The sequence below is a fragment of the Amblyomma mixtum genome, chromosome 8 (genome assembly GCF_055824585.1).
Source record: "Amblyomma mixtum isolate Tamu chromosome 8, ASM5582458v1, whole genome shotgun sequence".
NCBI lineage: Eukaryota > Metazoa > Arthropoda > Arachnida > Ixodida > Ixodidae > Amblyomma > Amblyomma mixtum.
This window is the reverse complement of record NC_143019.1, coordinates 131,567,468-131,590,349: the sequence shown is the minus strand read 5'-3', so window position 1 is coordinate 131,590,349 and position 22,882 is coordinate 131,567,468. Positions and strand designations below refer to the sequence as shown.

General features: G+C 48.9%; 1 protein-coding gene across 1 annotated transcript in view; it reads left to right on the top strand.

Moving 5' to 3' along the window:
- The window catches only part of LOC149334466 (uncharacterized), a 48,949-nt gene that overhangs the window by 13,118 nt on the left and 12,949 nt on the right, over positions 1 to 22,882 (top strand). Inside the window, exons 3-6 of the mRNA XM_089556249.1 lie at positions 386 to 618; positions 2,392 to 2,589; positions 5,773 to 5,864; positions 10,833 to 11,022. Of these exons, the coding sequence (XP_089412375.1) occupies positions 386 to 618; positions 2,392 to 2,589; positions 5,773 to 5,864; positions 10,833 to 11,022 (713 nt within the window). The remainder of the gene's footprint in view (positions 1 to 385; positions 619 to 2,391; positions 2,590 to 5,772; positions 5,865 to 10,832; positions 11,023 to 22,882) is intronic.

Genomic DNA, 22,882 nt, shown 5'->3' with positions numbered 1-22,882 from the left:
TTTTTTATGATGCTGCCTGGCCTTCTAGAGGTGGGTGATGAGTGTAGGTGGGTGCGTGGTGGACTCTTCTCAGAGGATTCCGTAGGGCGGGGGTGTGTGCGACTGTCGATTCGTTGACGGAAGCCTTTTCTCTGGTAGGTGGTGGCCTCTTTAATGTCAGGTGTAGACGTTCTGGATGATGCAGATTGGAGGCTGTAGTTGGGGGGGGGGGGTACACTTTTCTCATGGGCTGAGGGAGGAGGGGGGGGGGGGGGGCAAAATGGAGTGAAAGGCTTAGCTTCCACACTCCCGAGTTCTATGCTCAGTCACCAGCACTCGTTTATTTTGCGATATAGTGTGCTCATTCCTTATTGTAGCGAACGAATTACACCACCCTTATATTCAGGGCCAGTGCAGGAAAAAGCAGCGTGACATCTGCGGTGCCGTGCGACCTCTTCAACCGCACCGAGTGGAGCTGTTGGCTGTTGCGACCGCTCAACAGCACACAGCGGCTGGTCCTCCGGCTGAGCGTCGCGGATGACGAGCTCGACCGGAACAGGATGCGGGTCGCGTGGCGGCGGAAGCACAAGATACGCGGGCAGAACCTCTACGCTGTAGAGGAGATCCCCGACGGCTTAGGTGGGTCGGCCCTGTTCGCGCCTTGCTTTCCAATTGAGAGATCTGCATTCCTCCAGTCGCGTCAGGTTCGTTCGTGAGCGTCAAGCTCAGAGGTGAAATGACCCGTGGAACCTGCGAACATGTTTTTCCTGCCCGCATTTCTCTTCAAGATAATAGCCACAAATATATGGAGGACATTGTTTTCCCAACACATCGTTTAACACAATGAGCACGTATCCAGGAGTGAGCAAAGTAAACATTTTCATGCGCACGCCAGTTGGTGAATGGCCAGCGAGCCCAGGAGTGCATTTAGGGCCACTTGCGTGTAGCTAGTGGGAATACTTGCAAGAATGGCAGGCTCGATATGTTGGTAAGGACTCATGGTAGAAAACAAGCACACAGAGGCAAGAATGAAGCAGCAGAAAACGTACAAACGTTAAGCAGAGCAACAATGGTGATATAAGAAAGAAATCTGTGAAGCCCGCACTAAATACTCAGTCTCAGCTGGCTGCTATGGCTAACAGGACTCCAGCTGACTGACTGAAAAAATATCGACATTCAATGAAACGACAAATCGAAGAAGACATTGAACAGGGGCAGTCGGAGGCAAACAAAAGAGATATTAACCCAAGAGAGGCCTTCACGTTCCCGTAGGCGTTATGGTGTCTATTACGTATGCGCATGTTTCGAGCGCAGAGCTGAACTCCGAGGAAGAACACCGCCGTCGTCGTGTGTCGTAGTACAAACTAGTGCAACTTTCCATTTTACCGAATTCACGTGTAAGTTGCTCAAACAACACCATGAGACGAAGAACGAAAGAAACACGAAATATATTTTTAAGCGCATATGGTTGCATGATGAGAGGAAATTTGTATGGGACTCTATCTAATAAAGTGGACAAAAAAAAAAGTGCGAACTAGTCAGGAAGCTCCGTCGACCTTTGCGACACATATTGTGGGTGAAGCAACAGTGCTTCGCTTTCCAAATTATTCACCCTGACGTGGCCACGTTTATATATAGGCACCCCACTGCGCTTACAGAACATAGCATAGCGAAGCAGAAGGAAAGAGACCACTCTCGTTACAATGAATCAGACCAGTAATTGGCCTATGATTTTCTTTACAGTCACGTCATGAAACGCCATATGATGCAGGCAGACCGGTTCTGGATTTATCTCATTAAACGTGGTTTTCTCTTGAACGTAAGCGCTGAAAGTCTCTTTACCAAAGTGCAACTACTTTTAAGGGTCTGACATCCAGTCCAGAGAGAAATAGGCCAAAATGAAATCTCTTTGGCAAACCATATAGTTTCTTTTTCAGAGCGAAAGCGTTGCTTACACATCCACTACGCTTGCCATACTCAACACTAATGCGGCTTAATCAATCTCTCAATGTACATAGTGGCACTAATCTAGCATTTCTTTCTTCTTTATTGAAGCCTCCTCACACAAATACAATTTTCCTCGGGAAAGAAAGCAACAGGCCCAGACAGTCAATGACAAAGCAATGCCATCCTGCTGACTTGAATATGAGGTATCAGAATCATAATCTCGAACAATATCATGTGCATACGTCACGAAGGGCTGGTTTAGTAAAAATATTTGAGTCAAAATAGACTGTCCTCTTTGCGTCTGCGCGTCGAGGTTGTTTAGAGAAAAATATGAGCTTTTCTGAAAAAACACAACGGCTTCACACAGACGCCGACTCCTCCGGGGAGTTGTTTTCGCTCTCGTGACCCTCCTCTCGCATTAAACATAATCTCAAGCTGTGCACGTGTGGGCGCGGTTCAGTGCAGGTTGGCCCCGTAGCTCGTCCGAGGTGCTTCGCGACGCGTTGTCGCTGGAGTTGAGCCCCGTGGCCGACCGTGACCGATTCCTGAACAAGATACAGGCGCTGGTGTACGTACGACGGGGAGCCACGGGTGATGGCTCCGTAGGACTGGGAGAGGTCCTGTACGGGCAGCTCACCTACATCATCGACTCGGATCCCACTCGTATGTCTGTTCAAGCAGTCCGGCTGCCTAATGACACATTCCAACCATCCATCCGGAGCCAGCTTTCTTACTATGCGCGAAAGAGAAGAGCATGCTTCAGTGGGTGATTTGGATCCAGGACCTGAGTTCAGATTGGACTGCGACGGATATATCGCTGCTTCGTTGGTTCGAAGACCTGGTCTCGATCGCTGATTGGAACACGCTACATGCCCTCTTGCTCTGCGCCAGTTTGACGACCTTCTCCTCTCTTGATCAAAGAGAAACAAATTTACACAGGCCTGTCACACCCTAATGAAATAACCGCTGCGCTCATATACAGGCGTGGGCACAAGTGGAGCGGTCGCTCCTCCGGCAGCAGGAGCGGCTGCGGGGCCGCACCACCGTTCTGCGATCGCGCGCCACGACCTTCTTGCGAGAGTGCCCCAAGCGACGACAAACTTTCTCGCGCGGTGGCTTATGCTTGATACATTCCCAGCGCGACGTTCGGCTACTATGCTGCTGATTGTCGACACGAAGTGGAGTAAAAGAATGAACACAAAATAGGTCGAGAATTCGCGGTAGCCAATCAGAACGGAGGATGTGAATCGAAATGGACCTTTCAAAATGCGCTTTCTGGTTCCTTGAGAAAAAAAGCTTGTTCCGGATCGCCGAAGGGAACACGCTATAAGATGCATTTGAAGAGGAAAACATCCTGCAGGTGAGTTGGCAACTGTGGTAAAAACAAATCACTCTATCTGCAATGTGTAAAAAATACGCAACATTCCAGCAAATAAAATTAAACTGGCCTTTTCCACTCAGGAGTGCAATGGCTTGAGGCCGCGTTTCCGCCCGCTTGCTCCGCTACTGAGCGACAGTGTGCATATTCGATTTTCCAGTCCCGTACTACCTGCTGACAGGTCTCGGCTTCCGCTCTGGCAGGAAACACCGTCATGGCCATATGACCTACTTGCCAGGGGCTGCTTGCGGACTCGCCACCGGAGCAGGGCTCCCCCTCGGTTACCGTACCAGGCTGCTCTAATCTACTAGCAGACGACACAAGCCATGGACACCACGGCGCCGAAGCAACGCCGTGCTTTCAATCACGATCACTCAGTCGATTTGGAGGCCACACTGTCAGCTTAGCGCAGGTGCATTACAGATCTCAGCTTCGGGGGTATGCTCGCCGACACTGCACGCCAGGAAGTTCGCACAAAGTAGCCCTACTCGCTAACGATAGGCAGACAGACAAAAGCCTTCGCAATAGTGTTGACATGCACTATCTTCTGCAGAATATGAGTGGTTCACCGGCGATGCTTTCATACAAACGCGCAGACGGCATGTTGCGAAACAAGTGAACAAGAATCTCTTGACTACACCAGCAAACAGTACGCGCTCGCAGCTCCGAATGCGCGCTCATGTGTAGCGGATGGCAAGAAAATAAGACGAAGATGCAAAAACAAAAATATTAGGATGGCTCAGAGACCAGCTACGGAGCTCATGTGAAGGTTTAACGCACGATATCGTCCTCCAAGAACACGAAAAGTGCGCAAAATGCCACAGAGTTTAACTCAATATGGCTGCCAGCGCGGCGCTTCACTTTCCGGGCAGCTGTCGTGTGTCGCCTTCCCCGCATCCCCGAGTAAACCGCGGACTGGCCCCTGCGAAAAACGAACCTTTGCTATCGCGATGCGGGCGGCTTTCTGACTAGTGGGCGGAGCTTTCGGGCTGCCCGAGAAAAGCATATGCCAGACTCGAGTTCGCAAGTCCCGGACAGTCCGGGACTGAAAAACGAATGCGCCCAGTGCCATGTTCTGGACCCTTGAAGATGCGCGATTTCCTTCGTCGCGACCGTCAGCAGGAGAGCAGCTGAACGTGGCATCAGAAATGTCTCGTAGATGATTAGCACCAGCGCGAGAGCGAGGGCGAAGTTTGTCACCACTCAGGGTAATCTCGCATGCGGCGCAAGATAGCACAGCCGCGGTGCCTCAGTCGCCCCTGCAGCCGGAGCCATGGCTCTGTCGACTCTCCACTTTTGTCCACGTCTGTGCGCTGTATATACTTCCGTTACTGCCATATGGTGCACGTATTTCTCTGAGATATACCATCGGGACTGACGCAATACTGTTTGTAACGTTCGCTAGCAGGTTCGAAAGTCTGTGTCTCTCTCTACACTGTTCTATAGTTTCTTTTAATGAGAACCGCTCCTGCTTTTCCACTGCTATACCTCCTTCTACCCAAGACCAAGAAGTACTTATATAAGTGATTTTATTGTCCGTGTTGACGGCACACGCAAAGTGAGAATGGCAGACTGCGCACCGCTCAAAAGTGTGCTTAGACCGTCGCCATCGGAACGCTCACGATTAAACAGGAGCCCTTGCACTGCTTTCTCCTTAACCCACCATGTGGACTCATGGAAATAACTCATTACCAGGCTGTTAACTTGTTTCTTTCCGCCAACCGACCAATGCCACATACGTGATCGCGTAGCTGCGGTTCGTCTTCGTCCGTCACCTCACTGACGGATATCGCGCATGTTGCAGCCCTGTTGCAATAATACCCAACACAGAGCCTGAAATGGGGTCCTGCGGCCAGGTATAATTGCTCCTGTTCCAGCGCCGAGATAAGGAGTACTCTTCTGAAGAGTAGATAGAAGGCGGCGCAGCGCTGGGGCAACATAGCCGTAAACTAGTTCATGCCTCGAGCTGCAGCACTGCCTCGAACGTTACGCGAATACTTCGCCTCGTACTCCGCCCGCGAAACTTATCACGAGTGCGTTGCTTGGACTGTAGCCAGCTGAGCGGAGCGTTGCCTACTAGAAAGTAGACCACTGCGCGCGTTGTGTCGCGGTTGATGACGGTAGCAGATGCCTTGCAGCCACCGTAGCACGGTCTTGGGCCCAGCGGGCAAATCTCCGCGCCACTGGCGTCAGTCCAAGCAACGCACTCGGGCGTACGTGAAGATTTTTGCGTGTGATGGTAAGCACCCCCTTGTAGCCAACGCTTGCATGTCTCTGTGTATCTTAAGAACCATCTCATCGGGCCGCCGGCTTGATGCCGTGCTTTTCGACACATTACATCATATTTTTCAGCTTTTCGCGAATGTCTGGTTAGCACTGTGTGGACAGACAATTAAGTCAGAGATTTGCGCTTCCCGTTAGTGCACGCTGAGCTTCGCATCTCAGCTATCTTTCCCCCACGGCAACAGTGCTCAGCGCTACCGACGGATCCCGGGAGGTGGCCCTGGCTCTCGAAGAACACGTGACGTTGCCTCCAGATGGATCTACCGTCGAATGGAAGGTGCGGAGCACCGATTACTACGCAGCTTTGCGTACCTTACTCACATTAGCCTACTCTATTAATATTATTGGTCTTCTGTTTAGGGACATCCCATAACGTGGATAAATTTGTAACAAGAGGATAACTAACTAATTATTTATTCATAAAGTAATTGCTCAAAGCCGTATAGCTGGCCTCTAGCCGTATGCCTCAGTTTGGGTGGAATGTTAATCTGTAAATAATTACTCCATCATTCCATTCATATCCATTTGTGCTGAGCGCTAACGCTACCACTTAATGGCGGCAGATGTGTTCGACAGTTCAGAGACCGATAGTGGAACGCGTATGGACTTTCATCCTTCTAGAGTTTATAGCCGGTCTTAAAACTGTTTGGCAGTGGTGCGGAGGTTCGAAGCTTGGGTCATGATTTGCAGTCGATTGTAGAGACGGCAAGAGGGTAAGGTCAGTAAGGGATCAAACACAGGCTAATGCATCCCAGTCAAAATCAGTTGGAAGGAAATGGCTTGGACAGGGCATGCAACGCGAAGGTAAGATAGCCGCTGGTCATTAAGGGTACCGAGGAAAGAGAAGTGTTTCAGGGGTCGGCAAGGAGTGAGGTAAGCGAATGTGGTTAAGAAGTTTAGAGGGGATAGCTGGCATAGGACAGGGCTAATTGTAGAGATGTGGGAGATGCCTTTGTCCTGCAGTTGGCATGGTCAGGCAGCTAATGACGTAGTTCGCTCCGGAATGCTTGCGAATACTTCACATATGGCGGACGTTACGTCACGCTCGTAGCTCGGCACCTCAGGGCCAACTAGTTGGGAGGCAAATCATACTGTACTCTCATGTTCGGATCCTGTAGCTATCGCTTGACATTTGACGAGCGGTTATAACATGCAAAAAACTTGTTGCTGGGCTAGTTGGTCATGGCTCATTATGAATTATTTAGGGTGCAAAGACAGGACGCAGGTAGAAAAACACAGGACGAAACTCGTCCTATTGTAGAAACATTTCGTACTTTGTTTTTATACCTTCGTCCTGTCTTTGCGCCCTAAGTAATTCAAAACGTGAAAACTCTGCAGGCCACACTTCGCCCGAACGCGCGGCAGGAAAAGCAGGAAGACCAATACAGCGCTTTTGTTTTTCCGACCGCAATCTGCGATCTCTTCTTTGATATACAAACTTCTGTAACCTTTAGGCTAAATTCTGCTTTGTGCCAATCTGTGGCCTCTACAAACTTCTGTAACCTTTAGGCTAAATTCTGCTTTGTGCCAATCTGTGGCCTCTTCACGCTTTAAAACCAAAAACTGTTAGGGCGATCATGAAACATGACAAGGGAAAGCTGTGGCTGAGGTGGACTTGAGCTCGAGGATTGCCTTGATGTTTTTGCTGTAATAAATGATATTACTCTAAGCATAGGCTACACACACATGAGAGAATATTTATGGAGATTGAAGACTGAGAGAGGTGGGTGGCGGGCGCCTCTTCTGGCGGGTGGAGTGAAGTGGTGGCTGGATAGGGTGTCGGTGGGTGGTCCTTCTTGAGGGTGGCTAGAAGCCCTCTGGCGGCTGGAGTAGGGATCGGAAGCTCAGCGGAATTTTTCGAGGGTGCAGGCTGCTGAAAATAAATACAAATTTCCGCCGTTGCTCGAGCCACCACCAGCGTGCACGACCTCGACGCTTCTGGATTCCGTTAGTAGCAAATGCCAGACTGCCAGGTCCTTTTCTTGTCCTTCCATAATATCTTAAGCGCCGAAACCTGGAATTCAACGTCTGGCTCCTCCTATCCACAATCATGAACAAACTCAGATGTCCCTGGGGTTCCTGCGAACCCTAATCACGAAGGCTGTCGTCTATCTAGAAACGATCCTGGAGGATCCGGCAACGCCCGCTGCCGACCTCCAGATGTTCCTGGACCTCGTCGTGTAGATGCGACAGAACCTCACCTAATTAGATTAAATCACGCTCGAAAGCGTCCACGACGATGACGAGTAATGTGCCGCTTAAAGACGACTGCCAAGTCAGTTTCGTGACGACTCCCATTCGTCCGCTACGCTGCTTGCCTCACCAGCCGTCCTTGCCACCGCCCTGCCGACTACCGGTGAGCACTGTGCATACAACTTGCTGCAAGTTTTAACGAAGCACCTGGGCAACCATGGAGTTCCGCCAAGCTCTCAGTTTGCTGCGCCACCAAAGGCCCTAATACCAGCGTTCTTCGTAGGCCTTAGGTCTGGGCAAGGTGGAGGTTTTGACAAACAGCTGGGCATGAATCAGCAAGAAAGCTAAACGGTTGAGTTGAAGGAACATATTGAAAGGTAAACAGCGCAAAGACGAAGACCGCAGTAGAAGAAAAGCGGGATGAGCGCAGACTAACAACTTAAAGTTTATTCGATGACAGCCACACAATATACAAAAAAGCGGCCAACCTGTCAACAAGCATGCAGACACAAGCCCGTGTTGCTACGTGGCATCAAGGCATGCAGCCTCACTATCATACAATAATATAGATAGCTTACTAACGCACAACCTTGTTTCTTCCTCATGTGGTAGGCTTCCATAATGTCAGGTGCCAAGCGGGACGGGTGCTTGTACAGGATATAACAATAGTGCTAGGAAGGAAAACAAGATTTGCAGTTACGGACATTGTCAACGAGATTAGTAGAGTTATTAGCCTCCAAGTTATTTGTATGCTCTTTTAAATGCCTATTAATGCATCGCCCAGACTTCCCGATATACACTTGATCACATGACAGTGCGATTTTATAAACTATCCTTTCTGCGCATGGCACATACTTCGTTACGTGCTTGACCCCATACGTTATTTCAGATCATTTTAGTTGCAGAGCCTTTATTTTTACAAAATCGCACAAACCCTTTTAAGTTTCTTTTGTGCAGAAAAAGAAACCTCTACGTTATATCTTATTGCTACTTTTTAAGATTATGTGGCAGAGGGTGCACATAAGGAAGAATAGCGAACTCCTTTCTTTCCTTCTCTTTTTCTAGAATAGGCACCAGAGCTGAATTCTTAAGCTTTTTAGCTGTCTTATTACAGCCCAATAACACAACATCCTCCGGGTATCCACTTACCTTGAGTCTTTTAATTTGCTCATTGAAGCTTTTCATTGGCTTATGGATACAAGATTTTGATAATGCAGACAACAGAGATGAGACCACAATTCCTGTTTTAGCTGTGTTGGAATGATGCGATTTATAATTCAACAACGGTTTGGCCACCCTTGGTAGGTACCCCCAAAAGATACGTCCCGTCTCAACTTTCAAACTCAGATCTAAAAATTGCAGCTTGCTAACAACCTTGACCTCAGTGGTGAACTCCAGACCTAGAGCATTTTCTTTAAATACTTTTATTACATCAGTCATGCGCCTAGAAAAGCTAGTTTCTTTTCAATAGAAATTAAGAAGTCACCGACATAACGACAAATTCGTAGCGTCATTCCTGAAATATTTTATTGAATGCGACCGTCAACAAAACAGAAAAATATCATTTATCACTGGCGCCACTCTAGATCCAATTCCAACACCCGCTTTTAAGTATGCAGCTTACCTTCCCATTCAGCTACCATAGATTTAAAATAATAAGACAGCAACTCAAGAAAACTAGCTACAGAAATGCCACAACCTCTAATAAACTGTTCTTCGTCATTATCTAGTGTTTCAAAACACCTTCATGGTGTTTTGAAACCTGATGGAGGCTGTTTCAAAATGGCTAACACTAGATAATGACGAACAGGTATTACATGTTGTGGCATTTCTGTAGCTTGTTTTCCTGAGTTGCTGTCTTATTATTTTAAAAATCTATGTTTGTTGAATAGGAAGGTAAACTGCAAAAGGAGAAAAATGGAAAGGTAAATTTATGCATTGCAAATGAGCGTGGGATCACAATCTAAACCAATTACATATATCGAGGAAGTGGAATTGAACACATGGTCAAACGCAGTTGTGTCGCTTTGAAGAGCCTATTGAGGGCTCGGAATACGTGTGGGCAAATTGCTAGACTCGGCAGAGAACTCCGAGAATACATCACGAATGTGGGTTCAGAAAGCGTACTAATGCAATGGGCGAAATTTCCTCAAAAGCTCCAGCGAGCTCATACTAACCGGAGGGCGGTCGCTGCGATGCTTTTTTTTTGTATGCGCTTGCTAGGCCGACAATTATTCCTTGGTTGTGTAGATACAAATTATATCACTGAATCTCTTCACACGGGGTGGCAATATCAAAGCGGCGAATCGGGAATACGATCAATGATCGCATGATAGGCGTTGTTTGTTCACTTGAGTCACACGATCAACCTCTACCTGTTACATTCGATATGATGGGGGACTACCTAAAAGGATTGAAAAATTCAGCAGACACTTAATTAAGAGAATATGAAAGCATCGTATGTAGAACTGCACCACCCATATGCGCACACACGCTTATGACACCACCCGGAGCGCTGTCCGACAAACGGTTGCATCTGAGTTTTCATACGGAAGTGTGGGACGGAACACAGACGAACGTTGCACATGTCGTCGGTACGAATCCCTGTCGCAAGCTAGCCTCCCACTTGACTAGCACATGTAAGCTATAAGCAACGATCAAATCTTACGACCACCAACCCGAACACTGTGCGACAAAAAGCTTGAGTTAATTGTCGACAAAAATTTTGAGACGAATATCGGGAAAACTTCCGCCACATAAAGGTCCGCCAGCGGCGAGTATATACAGACAAACGACATGAATAGATTGCCGGAAGTTGTGGGGCTCGGCTTATTGTGTGCGTGATACGGCCGCTTGATGAATTCATCGTCTTTTTCTTGCAATCGCTGGGATTTTCTTTACCATCTGCAAGTACACATACACGCCACCGGCTCTTCTCGTAGGAGAACTAGCAATGTTTTCGCATAATTTTTCTTTGACTTTGTACAAAATGCACAGATGCGGTCAAGCCAAACGAACTATTATCTACGCTCTCGCACCCACCCCGCTGCAGCGCCGGCTGTCCCGAGTGCGGTTCTCCCCTCCGCCGCCCACCGTGCGTCTGCTGGCCGGCGGCAGACTGGCCCTGGTCACCGGGCTGGATGCCCCGCTCAGCCTGTCCTGCGCCGTGTTCGCCAGGGACGGACGCTTCTACGCCATGCGCCACTTCCTGGTTGCCTTCCCCGCCGGCATGCGTGTTCCGTGTACGTGCACTGCGGGACGCGTCGCTGCTTATGCTCCTGCCTTCTTGACTGCAGTCGACCTTTTCTGAGACAACGCCAAGCCGGCCAATGGAAGTCTTGGGGGGCTTATTAGAGTTTGTGATCATTCTGGCGTGAGTTCTTTCAGCCTTCCTTTGTAGCTCGTAAAGCGGCAAGTGTCATATGCTGAGTGGAGAAAACAAAAACGCCACCAGTTACAGGTTCACTCTTACGGAAGAAGATCTTACGGAAACATCAAATCATTCTTACGGAATGGTTTGATGTTTCCCCAAAGCTGCCCAGAGGTGGCGACATGGACGTAATCACGATACGAAATGTATAGTCGTCACTTCCGATCTGGTGACGTCACTTCGCACCAGCCAATGGGCGAATTTCTTGCACGACACCCCAGTTTTTTCCTGATGAAGTTTCTGATGCTATAAGATTAATATTGCAAAGCCTGTGTACGGTTCGGTCGTTAAGATACTGTCACAAAGTCGTGCTTGGCTTGTACGTATTTTACTTCTAAGGCAGCGGTTGGCAAGGCGCCTCTGTTTTTCAGAAACATGTGGCAGTGCGGCGGCGACGATTTTGCCCACCGCGTGGACAGCTGAACAGTGGCCACGGTGGAGGGTCAAGGCTACTCCTCCCCCTCCTAGGATTATCGCCGGGTAGCGAGCGCTTGCACGTTATGGGAACGGGGAGCAGTCGGTTGAATTCTCCGGCACCCTTCCCAACCTTCGCAAGTTAGCATCGCTCCTCGTTAGAACCGTGCCTTTCTCTCGGTTTCTTCCTGCTTCTTTTCCCCCCTTTTCAGCATCTGCTAATCGATGCCGCACTGTGCTTTGAAGTTTTGTTTGTTTATTTGCCATGAGAACGTAGAGGCTGCAACACAGCGAGCCGGGCTGTTGGCTTGCAGATCTCAGTGCGTGCGTACGTGTGTGAACCCAGCCAAAGAAGTGGTCAGCAAGCGAGCCTAGGCGGGTGTCTGACGCGTAGAGAGCCGCGACTGCGGTCCCTAAGACGCATGGCCCAAGTTCGCCCGTATCCGCAACACCCTACAGCCCCGCAAGCATCCGCAGCCCGACACTCCCTCCGACCGGACCTTGCCATCCCGCAGCTAAGCCACGGTTTCACCCCACTCGCTCCAACTATTTTTCTTTGTCCTGCCACGGTTTATCGTCCAATTCTTTTGTACAGTATTTCTTTGATCTTGTAAAGATGTTGTGTAGTTCTCGTCCTGATTTTTTCCTCTTCCTGTTAATAGTCGTTGGCGTCCTTATTTTGTTCATGTTGTTTGCGTTGCGCATGTGCACTGACGCTAATTTGCTAGGGTTTGTTTTGTAACCTTTTGTCATGGTTCTTTGCCCAATTCAAGGGGTCTGTTAAGGAACTAGTCTATGCCTCATGCCTCCGGTCAACCGCTGATGAGGCTTGGCGCAAAATAAACTGTTGAGCGTTGGCGCTCGTTTGTCTCTCGTCTCTTTCGCCTTGCTCGTCTGGTTGTGCGCTTCAGCTTTATATCTTGGCCCCTATCGCAGGTCTGCAGTCGAATCTCATCTTTCGGACGCGGGGTGGAGACATTTGTCGCTCCGCCCCCTCCAAACATACGGAGTGTGTATTGGTGGGCAGGTTGGCCCGATTAATATAATTTCGATGCCAACCAACCATCAAGCCGCCCACAATGTCGAGACACACTGGCGTCTGCGGACAGAACTTGCTGGCCATGATTAGCCCTGACCGGGAGGCGTGTGGTTCAAAACAGGCTTGACGTACAGGCCCAATTGAAAGCCGCGAACAGCTGGCGCGATGGAGGACTTAGAGAGCCCCTTGGGGCGCGGATAGGAGTTGGATCTCGAGGGAGCAGCCCTTCGCCAATTTGTGTGCGACGAACGGATAGCGCAACGAGAGCGTCATCGCGAGGAGGATGAGCGCCGTCGTCATGAGGACACGCTAGACAAAGTGCGCTCGGCGCGCAGGGTGCTAGAGATAGAGAAAGAGCTTGAGGCTCTCCGAGCAAGGAGCACGCATAGCAGAAGCGCAGGTCCTCATGTGGCTTTTAGTGAAAGTGAAGTAAGATGTGAGACAGCACGGAAGGTGCTTGAGGCCGGCGAAAGGGATGCGACCCCAAAGCAGAAGCAGAAGTGACATCTTCAGCAGGTCAGGTGCGTTTACCGACACCTCCCTCGCATAGGGAGCATACATTCCAAGCGAAGGGGCTCAGTATCGTCAAGGGACGACGCTGTGAACTCGGCTGTGCAATCGGGGTAGAGGTGAGTCTGGAAGCGCCTGAAACGAATATGCTGGAAGAGCAATTCAGCCTAGCGCAGGCACCTCCCTCAGACGTCACAATGGTGGCGACAGCACCGCCTGACTTAGAGAACGGAACACGGGTGCAGTCTTTCCAGATACGAAAGGATCGTGGTGCTGCTGCGGTTCCTGAGAGGCTGACAGAGCTGCAACGAGGGGAATGCGACGACTTTGATGTCGTCGAAGAACCAAGGGCCGAGCTCGACGGAGCGGTCAGAGTAGAGGACAGCTCGGGGACGGCTCAGGTGAACATGCTGAACAGTAATGTCAGCGAAGTGGAGGACTATTGCTCAGACGCGTCGGCTGTACAGCCGGCAGAGAAAAGGCGCGAAAACTTCGCATGCGCCACTTAAGCGATCTCTCAAGCCAACTGCCTCACAGTCGAAGTAGGAGGGGGGGGGATTTTGTGTGGAAAGTTCCACACAAAGAGGTACGGTGAAGTCTCACTCAGCTCCGTACTAAACGAATACAACAGTCCGGCACTAATTACGCTCACCGCAACCTAGGCTATCAAGAGCTCCGACGCTCCTTTTCGCCAAGGTGGTCAGTCCTTTTCTTTTCCTCACATTGTCTGGCCTGTTTTCCTATGTTTTCAGAATGTCATGCGGCACAGCTACCATAGTTTCCTGCTGAAAAAAGTTGTATGATGCAATAAGCTCATACAGTTTATCATACTAATATCATAGACTTATCATACAAATCATAGAAAATTATCATTCAATGTCTTGCATTTCTTTAAAATCATACAGTCATCATAGAGATATCATAGAATATCATACGAATTGTATGATATATCATACAGATTGTATGATATTCTATGATGAATGATCTATGAGGTTATTGCATCACAGAACTTTTCTCAGCAGGGTTCTTCATAAAGTAAGCAATAAAATTCCAATAAGGAAAGGTGTCCGGCAAGGAGACGCGATCTCGCCTATGCTTTAACTGCCTGTTTACAGGAGGTCTTTCCGGGGCCTGAAATGGGAACTGTTGGGGATAAAAGTTATTGGAGAATACGTACGTAATCTGCTATTCGCTAATGACATTGCCTTGCTAAGTCACTCAGGACATAAACTGCAAAGCATGATCAATGAATTAGACAGACAAAGCAGAACGGTGGGGCTAAAAATCAGCACGCAGAAACCTAAAGTAATATTACACAGTCTAGCAAGAGAACAGCAGTTCGCAATTGATGGCGCGATGTTGGAAGTAGTAAGAGAATATGTCTATTTAGGGCAGGTAGTGACAGCTGATCCGGATCATGAGAGGGAAATAACTAGAAGAATAAGAATGGGGTGGAGCGCATATGACAGGTTCTCTCAAATCATGAATGGCAGTTTACCAATATCCTTCAAGAGAAAAGGATACAAGAGGTGTATCTTACCGGTACTCACGTATGGGGTAGAAACGTGAATGCTAAAAAGTGGGTTCAGCTTAAGTTAAGGACAACACAGCGAGCTATGGATATAACTATGAGAGGTGTAACATTAAGAGATCGGAAGCGGGCGGAGTGGGTGGGAGAACAAACGCGGATTAATGACATACTAGTTTAAATCAAGAGGAAGAAGTGGGCTTGGGCAGGGCATGTAATGCGAAGGCAAGATAACCGCTGGCCCTTAAGGGTAACAAAGTGGATTCGAAGAGAAGGAAAGCGTAGCAGGGGGCGGCAGAAAGCTAGGTGGCGCATAAAATTAAGAAATCTGCGGGAATACGGTGGCAGCAACTGGCGAAGGACAGGGTTAATGTAGAAACGTGGGAGAGGCCTTTTCTTTGCAGTGGGCGTAGTCAGGTTGATGATAATGATGATGACGATGCGGCGCAAGATGTTTCTGTGTTGCTTAACATTTCAGTATCGAACTCTTTCGATTGCAAGTGCAGTGTAGAACAGTCTGCAGTGACTGAGGCGTGACTGTGGAGGTGTGCAGTGCGCGATCCTGTGACCCGTCGAGGAAAACTGATTAGTTGACGAGAGTGCGCGGGCTGGTGACTGTGAATTGCGCATCTTATATCTGTGTTTGCTTGCCCGGCAAGACGCGTTTGTCTATGCACGATATTTGTGCAGTGTATTTTGTTGTTGGAGTGTTAGGAATAACATTCTTTTCCGGGGGGTTGTGTCACAAAGTCATGCCTGCCTTGTACGTATTTTACTTCTACAGCAGCGGTTGGCAAGGCGACACTGTGTTTTAGAAACATGTCGCAGTGCGGCGGCGACTATTTTGCTCCCCACGTGGACAGCTGACCACTCGCGACGCTGGAGGGTCAAGGCTACCGCCCCCTCCTAGAATTATCACCCGGCCGTTGTGGGAACGGGGAGCTGTCGGTTGAACGCCCCGGCACCCTTTCCGACCTTCGCAAGTTAGCATCGCTCCTCGTTCAGACCGTGGCTTTCTTTCGGTTTCCGTCTCAGTTTTTTCGTGTTTCTTTTCCCCTTTTACAACATCTGCAAATCGTTGGCGCGCTGTGCATTGAGTTTTTGTTTGTTTGTTTGTTCGTTAACCACGAGAACATGGCGGCGGGAATACCGTGAGCCTGGCAGTTGTCCTCGAGATTTCGGGGTGAGCGGACGTGTGTAAGGCCAGCCAGGGAAGTGGTCAGCAAGCGATCCTAGGCGGGTGTCTGACGCGTAGAGCGCCATGACAGCGGCCCCGAATACGTGTGGCCCACGTTCGCCCGTATCCGCAACACCACATCAGCCCGCGAGCATCCGCAGTCCGACACTCCCTTCGACCGGACCTTGCCATCCCGCAGCTAAGCCACCGTTTCTCCGCAGTCGAACGCTTTTTCTTTGTCCTGTCGCTGTTTCTAATCCTATTCTTTTGTACAATATTGCCTTGATCTTGTAACGTTGTTGTATAGTTCTCGCCCTGATGTTTTCCTCTTCCGGTTAATAGTCGTTGCCGTCCTCATTTTGTCCTTGTTATTTGCGTTCCGCCTGTGTACTGACTCTAAATTTGCTTGCGTTTGTTTTGTAACCTTTTGGCGTTGTTCTTTGTCCAAGTAAAGTGGTTTGTTAAGGAACTTGTCTACGCCTCATGCCTCCGGTTAACGACTAATGAAGCGTGGCCCCTATCGCCGGTCAGCAGCCGGATCTCATCTTTCGCACGCGGGGTGGAGACGTTCGTGGCTCCTGCCCCTCCAAACATACGTAGAGTGCAGTGGTGGGCAGGTTGGCCTGATTAATTGTAATTTTGGCGATAACCAACCATCAAGCCGCACACAATGTCTTGACAGATACCTAGAGCCAAAACTCGAATCTGTTCATACCTTGCACTAAGACGCAGCTCTAAACGTCTAGCTGTGTATATTACATCCGCTCGACCTTAGGGCAAAGAGGTGCAAATGCGGCCGTGTTCAGAAGTGAATCCACGTAAGGGCTTTTTCTTTTATGTCAGTAAATTCAAGAATATCTCAATTATATCCCCGCCGCGGTGGACCATTCGTCTTGGCGTTCGGTTCCAATCCCACGGTCGAGGGTACGATCTCGGTCGTGGTGACTATTTTAATGGAAGTAAAATACAAAAAACGGCTGTGTGTTGTGCGACGTCAGGGCGCGTTAATGAACCCCAGATGCTCTAAATTAATCTGCAGCCCTCCACTACGGCGTCACATAGAGCCGACGAGTTGCTTCATTAAACTTCACAATGACAGTTTACATTACATCAAGTTTTGTTTCTCCCAAAGGCCCAGCGCGCTCGCCGATTGATTAAAGCAGCGCTACCGGTTGCGGCTCGCAGCTAGGAAGTGCAGTGACGTCTCATGGTCTGCGTTTGTACCGTCCGTGGGTAAAGAGCCTAATTTTGAGCGAAGTTTTCTAAACCAGAGATTTTAAAGCAAATCCACTTGTAAGGCATGCAAAAACAAGATTGTGTCCTTGCAAGGTTTTCATTATCATAGTAAAATTCGAAAAACATCTTTGTATAACACCAAAGTGAATCACATTTCTGGGACAATGCCCCAGAAATGAGATTCATCGCCGCCGCATCCCGTCCGGCTCAGTCACACGCACCACGCTGCGCCAATGCGTAGCACAAACGGCACTTGGATTCTTTGCCGGGACTGAATCAGCGGCAATGAAGTTCGTGTGGCGTGTCCGAACGTGTCCTCGTGCTTCGCCATTCGTGGGAATCGGGACAGCCCCAGCAGTGCGACACGGGCTCGAGACCCATTTGCGCATGTAAGCGGCATCAAGGGTGCGCTTCTGTAACAACCTGCGTAGCGTCTGCTTTAACGCCCTGCGTCAGTGGGAGAAGCGACCAATCACAGAGGATCAAATGGAATGGATATGTGCCGCTCCAGAATACGGCCTCAAGAATCCACTCGTTCAGAGTGTTTGTAAACACATTTTATCTCCGGAGAACTAATATGACGCGTAGTTGTTTGTGCATATTTTCATGTAGTGATGGCTGCAGTCCGGCCAACAGGAAAACAGCGAGAATGTCTTCTAAACGAAACTCTTTATTCGGACTGACTTGCGCCCGCAAACAACTGAATTACTCGGCGGCGGCATAACTACAAGCGTGCTCGGTGGTCGTCGAACACATTGCCGGCCGCTCCCAGCCATGCTCATTTTAAAGCTGATAGCGAACTTTCGAGATAAAGCTTGGAAGGTTACTAGAACATTCTGGAACAGCGTAGAATCGGCTCCGCCTGGATGCGATTAATCGAAATAAATCTAAGCGCGTCCTGCATGACGATTTCCAAACGAAGCCTTGCAGTATTAATAACTTGTGGCTCATCTTCAAGAACATGGTTCATGAATGTATCCAGCGTTTTGGGCCGAAGATATCTAAGCAGTCTTGTAGCCGCAACCCTTGGATCAGCAGAGAGACGCTGTACTTGCAGCGTAGACCAAAACGCCTTAAAAAGCGAGCGAAGTCAATTTGAGCAACACTTGTTGATGGGCTAGTTGGTAGGACATGCTTCTGAACGAATCAGCGCAAAAAACACAACGGACAAGAAAAAGGCGGTACACGACGGACAGGAGCGCTGAACTTTCAACTTTATTTTAGAAGTACAGATGCAACGTATATATACAGCCATGTCATGGGGGCGTACCACACAAGAAAGGCAAGAACAAGTGGAATCTACAAGGTCATGATGAGCCAAGCGGCACAAGCAAACCAAAGATCTTAACTAATATAACACGTGAAGGTGAGAAGTTTCAATGGAGGCATGAATAAACAACAGGGAAAAAACAGGCAAAAAAAACGCCAGACCTCGTGAAGATGAAAATTGATTCTGATAACAAAAACCGATAAAAACAAAAAGCTAAAAACGAATAAAAGCGATAAAAGCAATAAAGTTAACAGGGAAATGGAAATGAAAAAGATAAGATGCCAACAAGTAACACGGCAAAAATACTAACAGCTAAAATTAAGAAAACATCGTGGAAAAACTAACGGCTAAAAAGTAAAACCCACCGAAACATAAGGTTAAGTTTTGTGTATCAAATAGCGGAAAGAAAGTTGGCGGGATAAAAGACGGTTGCATAAGGTGGGATAGTTAAAATGTTAATGCCTCGAATTTTGTGCCAGATAGGCGAGTTCTTTCCCAAATAGCGACACTGAAGGCTTGCTAATGCACTTTTCTTTTAACGCAGCTATTGTGATTTCCTCAACTATTTCACGGGGCCTCGTGCTTCTGATTGTGGCTATTACCCGAATTTTCTTCAAAGTGCGGCAAACAACCTGTTTCTGGAAGTACTTGTATTTGGGCGTGTTGGTTCATAACTTTTCAGGAGGACACAGAGGCGCAATAAAAGACACGGACATAGAAGTAGACAGGGATGAGCGCTAGACAGCGAAAGCGCTCGTCCCTGTCTACTTCTATGCCGTGTCGTTTATTGCGCCCCTGTGTCCTCCTGAAAACCTGTTTCTACATCCTTGCAATCCCGACAATGGATACCGATGTGACGGCACTTTTAGACATTTGCGTTGTAATCATGTTTTTTTTAGTCTTTCATTTATACAACGCCCTGTCTGTCCAATATACTGCTTCCCACAGGACAAAGGGATGGAATAGACAACTGAATCAGTACATTGAACATAATTCTTCTGGTGCCTGATATTGCATATACTCAATATTGCATATACAGGGTCTGTTCTGAAAGTAGTAGGACTGGTTTTTTCCTGGGCGAACGGGCGGACGAGAGGTGGTCTTCGCGTGCAGGATCGTTGAAGGGAGATATTGGGAATGCTGGGGAAAATCGGCAGTGGGCTCTCGGCCGTTGAAGAGAAGAGGTGGCTTGTACTGTGAACTCCTGTCGAAACGTCTCGTCACGCAGAATCGTCGAGCGTTTACTGGATCAGCGATACGCGATCAAATTTTGAGTAAATCTTGGTAAAACGGGCAAAGAGACTCACAACATGATTAAGGACGAATACGGTGACACTTCCATTGGTAGATCAGGTGTTTTTTGAGTGGCACAAGCTTTTCCGAGAAGGTAAGAAAAGAGTGCAGGAAGACGACCGCTTCAGACGCCCTTCGACCAGCAAGACCAACGAACATGTGTAGCGAGGGAAACATTTACTTAACAATGATCGCAGAATGAGTATCAGAATGATTGCTGGTGACTTGAGCATTCCTAAAACCCATGTTTTTGAGATCGTGACAGAAAACGTATTCATGAGGAAAGCATGCTCGAAGTTGGTGCCGGGAGTGTTGTCAGAGGAAGAAAAGGGCAACCGGTAGGATCTTCTTCATCATCTTAATGAGGACCCCCATTTTTTGCCGAGCACAAGACGGCAACGCTGCCTCAGCACCCCTACAGCCTCGACTTGGCCCCGCCAGATTTTTTCTATTCCCGAGAATAAAATCGACGCTCGAGGGGAAACATCACGGATCGGTAGAGGTGGTTCAACAGGCCGTGACGAGGGAGCTAAACAGCATTCCCGTCCAGGCGTTCCTGGAGGCGTACGAAAACTGTAAAACTCATTGGCAGCAGCGTGTAGGTGCTGAAGGGTGCTACCTTGAAAAATTGTAATCGTTTGTACTATTCTCTTTAATAAATTTTGTTTAAAAAAATGAGTCCTACTACTTTTAGAACAGACCATATACTTAGCGTTGGAGTTGAAGTCGTCTTTAGTGCCCCAAGGCGACTTTCCCAGCTTTGCAGAAAGGTCAATGATACTCGTAAAAAAGAGAGTATATGCAATATCAGGCACCAGAAGAATTTTGTGTAATGCACTGATTCAGTTGTCTATTGCATCCCTTTGTCCTGTACATGAGCAACTTTTGGTCGTACGCGGCGTCGCTGGGATGCAGGCATTTCATCAAGGACGACTTCATATCTTGAACAAATAAATGGCACCGCAAGGAGACGAGGACTAGACGAGACAACAAGGACGGCGCTGAAGGACGGCGCTTGCGCTGCCATTTATTTGTTCAAGACATGTACCAACACGCCCAATCTTCCACGTTAGTCAACTTCATAGTCCAGTTCACCTAGCCCACGAACAACCTTGTACGAGCCGAAATAGCGGCGCAAAAGCTTTTCACTCAATCCGCAGCGGTGAATAGGCGTACAAAACCAGACTCGGTCTCCTGGCTTGTATTCCACATTGTGTCTTCGAAGGCTGTAGCGTCTGGCGTCCGCTGCTGGTCTTCGATCTGTAATCTGGCAAGTCTTCGGGCTTCTTCTGCGCGTTGAAGGTAGGAGGCGACGTCAACGTTTTCTTCGGTAACATTGGACAGCATGACGTCTACCGTGGTCGTGGCCTCCCTGCCATGGATGAGCCTAAAAGGGCGTCATCTGGGTGGTGTTCAGCACTGCGGTGTTGTAGGCAATCTATGACAGGATGACGTCCCAGGTATTCTGTTCGACTTCGACATACATAGCGAGCATATCGGCGGTGGTTTTGTTCAGGCGCTCGGTTAGTCCGTTGGTCTGCGGGTGGTATGCAGTGGTCCTGGCAGTTGTGGCTGGTTTGGCTGTAACGCAGGATGGCTTGCGTCAGTTCCGCCGTGAATGCTGTTTCTCTGTCCGTGATGAGCACATCGGGGGCGCCGTGTCGCAGAAGAATGCACTCCACGATAAATTCGACGACTTCTGCTGCTGTTCCGTTCGGTAGGGCTTTTGTCTCGGCGTAGCGGGTCAGGTAGTCTGTCTAATAATGATCCACTTATTTGCAGATGTTGACTTCGGGAAAGGGCCAAGGAAGTCCGTGCAGATTTGCTGAAAGGGCCTTGAGGGGTTCATTGCGATTCAGAAATCCTGCTGGTCGGGTTGCAGGGGTCTATCGTCGCTGACAATCTCGGCAAGTTTTCACATCATGTGCGACATCGGCAGGCAGTCGGGCCAGTAATACTTGTTTTGAATACGGCAGAGGTGCGAGAAAATCCGACATGTCCAGCTGTCGGCTCGTCGTGCGAAACCTGAAGAACTTCTCCGCGCAGACTTGCAGGGACAAGAAGGTAGGCTGCTTTGTTCGCTGCAAAGTTCTTCTTCACGAGGACATCATTCTGTAAACAGAACGAAGGCAATCCTGGCTTGTACGAGGCGGGTGCTGAAGAAACCTCGCCTTCCAAGTACTCGACGAGGCATTTTATGTCGGGGTCTGAGCGTTGCCGTTGTACAAAAGAGGTGGAGCTGATGGGTCCCAGGAAGGCATGCTCATCGTCGTCCGGCGGTGGTGCATCTACAGGGGCTCGTGACAGGCAGTCGGCGTCAGAGCGCTTGTGTTCGGACTTGTAAGCGACGGTGATGTCAAAATCCTGCAGCCGCAGGCTCCATCGAGAGAGGCGGCCGGAGCCAGCACAGTACGTGGTGATCCCTGACCACCTTGAAGTGTCGACCGTACAGGTGGGGGCGGAATTTCGACGTAGCCCTGATGATGGCAATGCACTCCTTCTCAGTTGTCGAATAATTAGCTTCGACTTTGGAGAGGGAACGGCTAGAGTATGCGATGACGTTCTTCACTACGTCAGTTCTCCGAACGATGACAGCTACTAGGCCGACGCTACTTGTGTCTGTATGAAGTTCAGTCTCGGCGTTTTCATCAAAGTGCGCGAGGCTCGGTGGGGACTGTAAACGACGCTGAAGTTCCTTGAAGGCTTCCACTTGCGGCGCTTCCCATTTAAATGGCACGTCTGTCTTTGTCAGGTGGATCAGTGGCTCGGCCATGCGCGAAAGGGTCTTGTCAAATCGTCGGTAATACACGCACAGTCCGAGGAATCTGCGCATAGCTTTCGTATCGGCCGGCGGCGGAAACATTTCAATAGCGGCTGTTTTCTGCGGGTCTCGACGTACTCCCTCCTTACTAACTATGTGGCGTAGAAAGAGCACCTCTTCATAGTCAAAGTGGCACTTCTCTGCTTTCAAAGATAGGCCGGACAATTTGATTGCGTCTAGTATTGTTCGAAGTCTTTTTAGGTGCTCCTTAAAGTTTGAGGCGAAGACAAAGACGTCTTCTAAATATACCAGACAAATCTGCGACTTCAGGCCTGCCAGCACTGCATCCGTTACTCGCTGAAATGTCGCTGCCGCGGAACAGACTAAACGGCATCACCTTGAACTCGAAGAGGCCATCTGGAGTTATGAGTGCGGTCTTCTTGC